General features: G+C 37.9%; 1 protein-coding gene across 1 annotated transcript in view; it reads left to right on the forward strand.

The window, feature by feature from the left end:
- The window catches only part of ADAMTS20 (ADAM metallopeptidase with thrombospondin type 1 motif 20), a 100,880-nt gene extending 91,162 nt beyond the window's left edge, over positions 1-9,718 (forward strand). The window contains exons 31-39 of the mRNA XM_056341449.1: positions 1,342-1,512; positions 2,211-2,411; positions 2,543-2,672; positions 2,834-2,928; positions 3,028-3,122; positions 3,517-3,650; positions 4,385-4,476; positions 7,282-7,386; positions 7,994-9,718. Coding sequence (XP_056197424.1) covers positions 1,342-1,512; positions 2,211-2,411; positions 2,543-2,672; positions 2,834-2,928; positions 3,028-3,122; positions 3,517-3,650; positions 4,385-4,476; positions 7,282-7,386; positions 7,994-8,083 — 1,113 coding nt within the window. The 3' untranslated portion in view covers positions 8,084-9,718. The remainder of the gene's footprint in view (positions 1-1,341; positions 1,513-2,210; positions 2,412-2,542; positions 2,673-2,833; positions 2,929-3,027; positions 3,123-3,516; positions 3,651-4,384; positions 4,477-7,281; positions 7,387-7,993) is intronic.
- The last annotated feature ends 255 nt before the right edge of the window (positions 9,719-9,973 follow it).

Raw genomic sequence — 9,973 nt, forward strand, 5'->3', positions numbered from 1 at the left:
AAGAGATTGACAAACCAGAGTATATTCAGCAAAGGATCTCCAAGTAGGCTGGGAGCTGAAGCACTTGCCAGGTGAGGAGAGGCTGGAGGATCTGTGTTTCCTCAGCCTGGAGAAGAGACGGCTTTGGGCAGATCTAGCAGTAGCCTTCTAGTAACAGCAAAGATGTTAACCAAGAAGATCAAGCCAGGCTCACCACAGTATCCTATGGTGGGACGGCAAGAAGCAACAGGAGTAAGGTGAAGCCAGAAAGGTTCAAACTGGATATTATGATGAAAATGGATATATGGATGAAAAATGGATATTCTTCTCCAGGAGGACAAGTCAGGCAGTGAAACAGACTGCCCGGGGAATTCGTACAGTCTCCATCCTCTGAGGTTTTGAGGATCCAGCTTGATAAAGTTAGAGGTTTCTTCTGGCAGAGCTGTTTTACTATACAGCACCTGTTCTTTTTACTTCAAGTTGCTTCTTTGAGTCAATAATAATAAAATTTGAACAGTATTCTTGACCTATGTGTCAGACCCTGATGACTCTTCTAATTGACTGCTATTGGGTCCAAATGACTCTGAAGTTAGGTTTTGGTCTGACTGTAGTAGGTGGTGGTATTGATTATTGCCTCTGCTGAGACTAGAGTTCATGTATTCAAGCCTTCCTTCTTTCTCACATCAAGTTCAAACAGGTTGGTTGAGGCATCATAGCTGAGGACATGCTGTTGATATGTATTACTTAGCCTGTACCTCCACTTTTCTGGATTCTGAAGGCAGCAAGGTTCTCATTCTGTCCTGGCAGAACTATGATGACCCTCCCATCCTACCAGCTTGCCATGGGGAGAGGTCTGAGGACACTCAAAGGGCAAAGGCTCAACAGATACTGCTGCCCAAAGCTGCCACTGCCTTCATTAACAGGTGGTTTTGTTATGTTTTCTTTTCTTTTATCAGTATAATATCATGTACATGCTTCCAGGAACTCTTATTTTGTTTTCAAGACCAACTTATTCCTTTCATTTTTTACTGAAATACCTTTTTTGGTTCTTTACCCTCTTTGTACCCTTTTACACTCAACCGATCATGTTGGCCTGATGTTTTCATTTTCTCCCCTCTCCCACCCAACAGTTAACAAGGTCATGTCACTAAATGCTCTTGGTTTTTCAGCTGATTAGAGGTACCTGAACCTTGAAAACAAAGTAAAGGATTTTTATTCAGTGAGTTAGTCTGGCACTGATAGCAGCTGCCATAAAAGGTATTGCTGTCTGGGTTTTACTGGTGTGTGGTGATCAGTCAATAACTTTGTTGTGTAAATGGCTAGTTTAAGTACAAAACCTGTGACTGTTTTTCTTGCTCTCAGTGCTCAGCATCATACAGAAAAAAGGAAATATACCAGAAGGTTAAGTGTGTGGATGAACACCAGATCCAAGTGGATGAAAGCTTCTGTGATTCTGCCACAAAGCCTCCATCAACGAAAAAATGCAGGATAGCTCCCTCTAAATATGTTGTGCTTACAGCAGAACTGTCACAGGTAAACTAATTATACCGCTCTCACATCTTTTATATAATTTTATGTTTAAGAACATTCTATTGCTGTAAAATGTACATCATGTGTGTAGAGAGAAAAAAAAACAACCCGAAGTATTTTCACCTGAATGTGGATGTATAAACTTTCTCCACATTGAACCTTCCAATCAGCCATCATTATTGTAGATTTTTTGTAGGTTAAGTAGATAAAGATTTAACTTGTAGATTAAGATCGTTATCAGTCTTCTGGTAGCCCCTCTGGGACCTGTGAACACCAGCTAGAGGATGGTTGCCCCTACCAGCAAGGTTCCTCTGCTGGCTCCCCAGAAAATCTCTTGCAAGCTGATCTCACTGAAGTAAACTAAAATCTTTTCCTTGATTTCAGTGAAGTGACAGATCAGTGCCTTGTTTCCCTTACACATCCGCACTACCTATGTGTGTGTGTAGTGCAGCTGAGAGGGAACTGCTCTGCACCCTCCGTGAGCTCTGAGAAAAGGGCAGCATGGGACTTGCCATCTCTTTGCGTGCATAACTGTTGTAGACCTTCACCTCTACATGCCAATGCACAGCCCCGAGGTGGCACGCATCAAATTACAGGCTTTCGCCAAAGCCAGGATCAAAGCTGACTTATCTGGAATTGCAATGCTGCAGAAAGGTTCAGTTTCACAGAAATAATGCCTGTGCTTGGGGATTTTATTTTAGTGCTCAGCCAGCTGTGGGTTTGGTTACCAGCAGAGGATCACGTACTGTGTTGGAATCCATTCTGTTCAAAATCAGCATGCCCGTGGCCTTCGAACTCTAGTGTACCGAGAATGCCCAGTAGAGCCATCCCCATACATTTATAAATGTGATATCAAAGAATGCTCACAAGCAGCTACCTGGAGAGTGGGGAAGTGGACTAAAGTGAGTACAGATGTGCAAGCTCATTTTTGATAGCTGCCTTAAACACAAATGAATGCCAAGACTAATTTGCTGACATAATTATATTAATTATTTACTCCCTTCTAAACTAACTCTTGACTATCCGCATCTAGTGCTCAGTGTCTTGTGGAGTGGGGGTAAAGGAGAGAACTGTGGAATGTATGGCTGAAAATGGCTTATCCAGTGACTTGTGCCTGCCACATTTAAAACCAGATGCCAGAAAGATCTGCCGTGAAGAAGAATGTAAGTGACAGCTGTAATTATCAGCTGAAGTTAATGTTTTCCCAGGTTACTTACAGAAAAGCTATAAATACGCTTGGAGCACAGTTATGCAAAAGTAAGTCCTAAAACTAATTTCTATAAATGAAATACATTAATATATGATTTGATAATTCATTTTGAAGGTGAAATTCTTACCACCTGCAAAGACATCCAGATTAAGAAAGGGATTAGAAAGGATGGTGAATACCTACTTAACGTTAAGGGAAGGATAATAAAGGTAATCTTAATATTTATGAGTTTTTATGAGCACATATTTTTATGAAATAATATTTTTCCAATAAAGATTTTGCTAAATGGTTGTGGTTTTTTCTTCCAGATTTATTGCTCAGGCATGCACTTAGAGAATCCCAAAGAATATTTGACATTGGTGAAAGGTGAAGCAGACAATTTTTCTGAAGTATATGGATTCAGGTATAAAAGTGGTTTTGCAACTTCATGAAGTGCATTTATCCCTTCCAAAATAAAAGAATAAAATGATATTTACCTTCTGTGAGAACAGATGAGTAGAATTCTTTTCTTGATTTTCTGTTTGGGCTATTCAGGTTTATGAACACATATGCAGAAATGTGTATAATTCCAGGCTGAAATTGTGTTAGTTGCTTTAAATTTTCTGTCTTAACTTTAGTAGAAATTGCTTCAATCCATATTACTGTTTCAGCTGAGCCAAGATTAACAGCTGAGCTTCTTGTTAAGTAGCTGTTGTTCAGTATTTTTATGTGGCATAGTGCAATGCAATTATTTTTCACTATGATGTTATGTTATAGAAAAATGTCAAAAGGAATCTTAAATTTTTGCTATTCTCTAGGCTGCAGAATCCATATGAATGTCCTTTCAACGGAAGCAGAAGGCAAGACTGTGCCTGTCGAAATGATTACCTTGCAGCTGGCTTCACAGTTTTTAGCAAAATAAGATTTGATGTAGCTTCTATGCAAATTAAAAGTAAGCATTTTGGCAAGTTTAGCATTCTATTGAAATCTATAACAAATTTAGCATCCTATTGAAATTGCACATGGTCATAATTATCAAATTACCATTTTGACCCACTTATAGATCCCGTTGGGCCATTTTGGGGCAAACAAAACTCTTATTTCCATTAGGAATTCAATGGGAATTTCAAAGAAAAAAGAGAAACCACCACTAATCCCCTTGTTAGTTTGTGTCATGAGTCTTACAGTTCATATTTTACATGTGAACTAGCTTCAGTTTCTAAGGTTTTACTCTCATTATTCCATTTCCTTTTAGCCCCTGGCATGTTTTTCTTGGAAAAGTCTTCCTATGCTGTGGTTAGTCCCTTCTCAGACCTTGGCAGACATAGTAAATGTGCAAGGAATCTTGCAGCACTTCCACCCCTGCCTGAAGGCGGCAAGGTGGCTGACAAGCACCTCACTTGGAGCTGTCTCCAAGTGCGGATCCATCCTCCTCCCAGTCCCCTCTTATCTCAGGAAGAGAACTGGGCTTGTAGGTTTGACTGGTATTGCATTAACCAAAATAAATATTTAAAACATAAGTTCTAAAACAACACATCAAAACACACAAAAAAACCCTCCAAACAAACAACACCACCCCCCCCCCCCAACCAAACTAGAAAACCCCGATGTTAATGCCTTTTCACGCTGTTTTACCTGAACTTTTAATGCAGCAGTTTCAGTGCTGAGTAATTTTCTGTTTTCTAGCCACAGATTTTCTTTTTGCTCAGACTCTACTTGGGAGAGCAATTCCATTTGCTACAGCTGGAGATTGCTACAGTGCTGTCAGATGTCCACAGGTATTTAATTTCTTACCTCCTTGAAATGTGCATGTAAGAGAGGAAAAAATAAAATCTGTTTGACTGATTTGGAGCTGTAAAGTTCTAAACCAGTCTCCTGTTCTGTCTAGTCTGTGTACTACATTAATGAGGTGTTTTTTTCTTACTCTTCTCCATCCTGTTCCACCATCTCCCCTTCACTCCCCCTTTTCTCCCTTAAATTGTTTACTCCACACTTTCCCTTTAGGGTCCATGCATGTATATCCAGCTTTCTATGTATTTCATGTATTGCTTTCCCTCCCTGTGGACATGATGTATCCTTTGTTTCCCCTAATACCTTCTTAATCTTTCTTCTTTCCCAGTGACTTTCTGTTTCTACAGTCTTGCAGAATTTTTCTTCTCTTTTCTCTCTTTCTCTCCTGATCCTTCATATCCTTGAAGACTAGCAGAGGAAATCAGTCCTGTTTAGCAGTATAATATAAAATGTATACATCCATTGGTGTGCCTACATTAGTGTTTTAGTTTGGATTGGATGGTGCTTTTTAAATTAATCTCCGTATTGTCCCAGTTTACTGTCTGTTGGTTCACATCATGGAGTGATCTTGAAAGACATGGATGGGATGCCTTCTGGATGAAACTAAATCAAAGAGTGAGCTCCAGAAGAAGGATCTTAATGCACTCTAACTGCTAATGAGGATTCAGTCTACGGGACTAGATGAGAGTTAGTCTGAAGTAAAACCCTGATCTGTGTAATGTATATAGACCTTGGGCTCTCTGACCCAACATTTCCACTCTAGGGACCTACTCGTCATGCAGTGCCCTTCTTGCTAATGCAGACGTAGCCCTAGTCCGCACTAGTCAACCCAGGCTGTCTTTGGAGTCTGTTAGCGGAAATGGGATTCCCTAGAAAACAGATCAGTTTATCTTACCCTATTAAAACACCTTACCATGAGGTCAGTGGTCATCTAGAAGTGTATATTTCTTTTCGCTGATGATAAAGAGAGTTAAGATTGACTAGCTCAGACTTGTGTGGAAGTGAATTCCTGCTGTCCATCTGTCCTAGGTGCTTAAACTTAAGACAGGCTGTGTGGGTGGACACATTCAAGGGCAGCTAGAGACAATTTACATACAATTTAGGTTCAAATGAAGTGCCTAAGTTAGGCAGACTTAACCCCTGACAAGGAAACAGTTGGATTAGATACCTTCAACCTGCAAACTCTTTATGCTTAGTACAATACAAATCTATTTGTAATCTGCAGCTTCTGTTGGGAAATCATTCTGCTTACATGGTTTTGCATTGATGCATTTCCATCTTTAAGAACTGTACTGAAACTGATGTTTTAATGCAGTAAAAAGGCCCCCATTCCTGTGCTTTCAGTCCTTCAAATCTGTTCCTGACCTTGAGTATGCTGCATGACGTGTCAGACAGCTGATAACCTGTCATTATAACTGTACATAGCACCTCTCATTTGTTTTTGCAAAATGGTATCTTTGGGCCTGTTAATTGTGAAAAGCATTCCACACTGTTTGTATGCATTTCCTCCAGATGCTTTATCCATTAAATGGAAATCTTCCACTACGCTATCCATATAAACTTAAGTTAGTTCAGCCTGAGTATACGAGTGCTTAAAACAAATCTGCCATACCAAACAATGTAAGACTGAATTTTTATGAAGGAACTTCAGTGAATCGTAAGAATAAAGGCTGAATGCTGTATTTTTATACATGCACACATACATATACCCACACAAATATTCATATATATATATATGAAAATAGATATATATGACAATATTAAGCAATAAAATAGAGAAGCTACCATACATAACAGAAATGTTATCTTTGCTAAAGCTTTGATCTCAGAATTTAGGCCATTTTAACCAAGTCTGAATATGGAAATTTGGGTCTTCAGTGAATTTTATGAGGTGTTTTCTGCTTGTAGCAATGGCTATACTGACCATTAGGCTCTTTGTGGACATCGTACTTCTTCCCAACATATTGCACTTCAATGTGAATGCAATTTAATAATTTTCTGTACCCGTTTGTTTATAAAGCAGGGCAGTTTGTTGCTTTGATATATTTCTTGTTCTCATATGAAGTGACTCTTCTCAAGCTAGTTTTCAGAGTATATATTTGCATAGGCACAAATTTTAGAATTAATAAATTGTTTTGAATGGTTTGTATTTCAAAACATTCAATTTAGCAATAAATTTATCTATTTGAACCTCGTCTTACATTCATGTTCAATTATGTTATTTCTTATACTAAAAACAAATGGAAGATAAGATGAAGATGCTTGGACACTGTACTTGCAAAAATTTGAGAATAGATGGCAAAGACGTGATTTGTCCAATTTCCGGATAGCAGTAGGTCCTGATCACATTATTTCCAAATGTTCAGGCACTTAAAAAAAACCAAACCAACACAAAAGTCTTCCAAGAAACTCATCAGAAAATTCCTCATTCTTGCATGTTGAACATCCATATCTTTTGTAATTTAAAATTTAATATGTAGAAAGAAGGCTAAAATAATTTGAATTGTCTGATGTTAGTTCTGTGTTCAGACTCTGCAGACATGCTACAGAGCAGCTGATGCACAGGTACTACTCATTGCAGAATAACCCATTCAGGTGTCTGTACTGTGTCCAAAAAAAGAGTATAATGCAGTGTAGGTAACCTTTAGTACCTTTGAGTACTTAATGTCTAGATATACCCTACATGATATGCACAGATATGCCAATGTAAAGTATTTTAGTGTTTTGAACTCTGTTTATCAGCTCTGTATCTTACCAATTTTTTTTTATTATTTTTTTTGTGTGTGTGTTAGGGACAGTTCAGCATTAATTTGGCTGGAACAGGTCTGAGATTATCCAGTACAGTTAGGTGGATTGCTCAGGGCAACTATGCAACTGCTGACATACACAAATCCCACGTAAGTCAATGTTGTTCTCCTTTACCTGCTCAGTTGAATATTACACCTCCAGAGGTGCAAGTGATGACTCTCCTAGTGAAAGCTAGTTGTGAATCAAAAATAGTGTTAAAGGTCTCTGACACATCTAAGTGTTCTTCCAGATGCAGTGCAGAAACCACATTTAATCACACTGCCCAGAATCTAATCCAGATCAACACTGCCTGCTTACCCTTCTCTTACAGATTTTTAAGAGCCTATTGTTATAGTAACCAGGTTTGTTAAAAGTTTCGAAGATACTTAATAATACTTCACAACCCCCCCCCCCCATTTTATTAAAGATACCCTACTACAGAGGATCCTTACAGGTGGGATTGTGTGGGAAACCAAAAGAACCGTTGAACAAGAACAGTAAGCATGTGCAGTTTAAGACAGCATTGGGTGGTAAGCTGGGAAAGAAGGTGTACAGTGATACTGAGAAAGGATCTCTGCGCCTATTTTGCTAATTTGATGCTGTATTTGTAGGTACGATATGTCAAAATGCCTATTGTGTGCAAACCTCCAGGAGCTTTTTGTACAGCTGTGATTTCAATCACTTTTCTTGATTGACTGTTCTCTGTCTGATCCTCAGGATGGTACTAAAATATATGGAAGATGTGGAGGATTTTGTGGGAAATGTATTCCTAACACAATTATTGGTCTCCAGCTTCAAATACAGTGAGAACTCTGATGTGGTAAGAGCATCAAAGCAGGGACATCTGCCATTTAAGTGCAAATTGTAGGTGCTTTGTATATATATATATATTTAAATTCTTTCATCTCTGTAATGGTCATTACTGCGGTGCTCACTACTAAGAATTCCTGTTTTCTTCAGTGTTTATTCAGGGATGTGTTGTCTGTTTTGGGGCTAGTAAGTGCATAAATCACAACCATAAACCTTCAGGTTTTAATGGGGAGGCATTCATTCAATGTACAGTGTGTATCAGCAAGTACATTGCACTGAGATTACTACCATTGGTAACAGTCTGAATTGTACTATAATTGTAATATTTTACCTGCCACTAATTAGTGGAATTCTTTGTGCAGTATTCCGTAAAATTTACACCCTACTGCTGTTCTTGATCAACTGTACTAAAGTATAGAAAGGAAAGAGTTATTGCTATATAGAGAAGACTGGTAATAATTTCAAATATGACAGATTTTGTGAAACCTTTTAGGAGTTATCTGTCACAAACTTACAGCAGAAAAGCATATAACCAACATACTTGAGATAGTTTCTATAGTCCTGTGTGTTCCTCTGTCAGTAAACATTTTTTTCCTCATCCATTTCATTATTTTCTTTGTGGTGCTCAAATACTAGCAGTAACCCTGAGAAGTGTGGTTTAGCCTTTGTAGTCTCTATAGCACCTGTTTAAATGTCTAGGCTTAGTTTTGTTGTGGTTACAGGAAAAGAAAATAAGGAAACAAATTGTTTGGAAATCTAATTTTGAATCCATACTTCTCATCCCAGTGTACTGTTAAAATAGTGCATTCTCTTTACCGTAGCATCTAATATGTGATTGCACAAATATGTATTTAACTAAACACTTCCCATATATGCCTTACTCCTTTATACTGGCCGATGGCATATTAGTAAAGGCTGTAGCCTGTGTCCCTCTTGTATTCGGATTCTACATAATTTTCAGGAACCTTGGTGAAACGCTGGGCAGAAGCCGCATCAGGCCCCACAGTGGTTGTGGTGTCAGTTTCATTTTTCAGTGTTTGTAAATACAGTTCTAACATCTGCTAGTTAAAATTCTTTCCTTCAGAAAAGTGTATGAAAGAGTTACAAGGTTTATAAAACGGTCTAGCTCTTGATTAGTTGTGTTGTGTTACTTTACAGTCCAGAACTGTAGAAATGTACTCATATAAAGATAATGCATTTCAGGGCCACTCTCAGGTATTCAGAATAAAATTTTCTACATACATTATGTACCAGATAACTATATGTGCTTTTTCTGACAATGTGCATTCTGTAAACCAAATATTTATCTTGCATGCCAGTACAATTGGTAGATCAAATGGCAGCTGTATCATATTTTTACCCATGAAGAGTTAGCCATGAATTAACAATATGTATTAATTAAAAACAATACTGTACCACAGAAGTGTAAGCAGCTACTTTTTACATAACACATGTAGGTAACTATTTTGTGATCTCTGCATCAGAAATGTATTTTTGCACTATGTGCCTTATATTAGTTGTAAACATTAATAAGAATATAAAACATTATTTTCCTAGAAGTGTTTACATTTATAATTAAAATCTCGTAATTTATAAAATATTTATATAATAAATATGCTTGTGCGAATGGTACCAGTGTAGTTTCACTTTTTTCTTTTTGTATTCAACACATAGTACAAAATGTTGCAAAAACACTTCAACTTGTTTATGCACAGAGTAACTACATTCTTAATACCTCTTCACAGTAGCATACATTGACGTATACTGGAATTACTGCCACACAGGCAGGTTATAGTCATAGCAGTGTTTTCCATGGAAGCACACTCTACTTCAGAGGTATGAACTCTTTGTCTGTGTGTTCTTAGTCATCCCCCCATATTCACCTAC

Source organism: Falco biarmicus, chromosome 5 (assembly GCF_023638135.1).
Source record: "Falco biarmicus isolate bFalBia1 chromosome 5, bFalBia1.pri, whole genome shotgun sequence".
In the NCBI taxonomy this organism is placed as follows: Eukaryota; Metazoa; Chordata; class Aves; order Falconiformes; family Falconidae; genus Falco; species Falco biarmicus.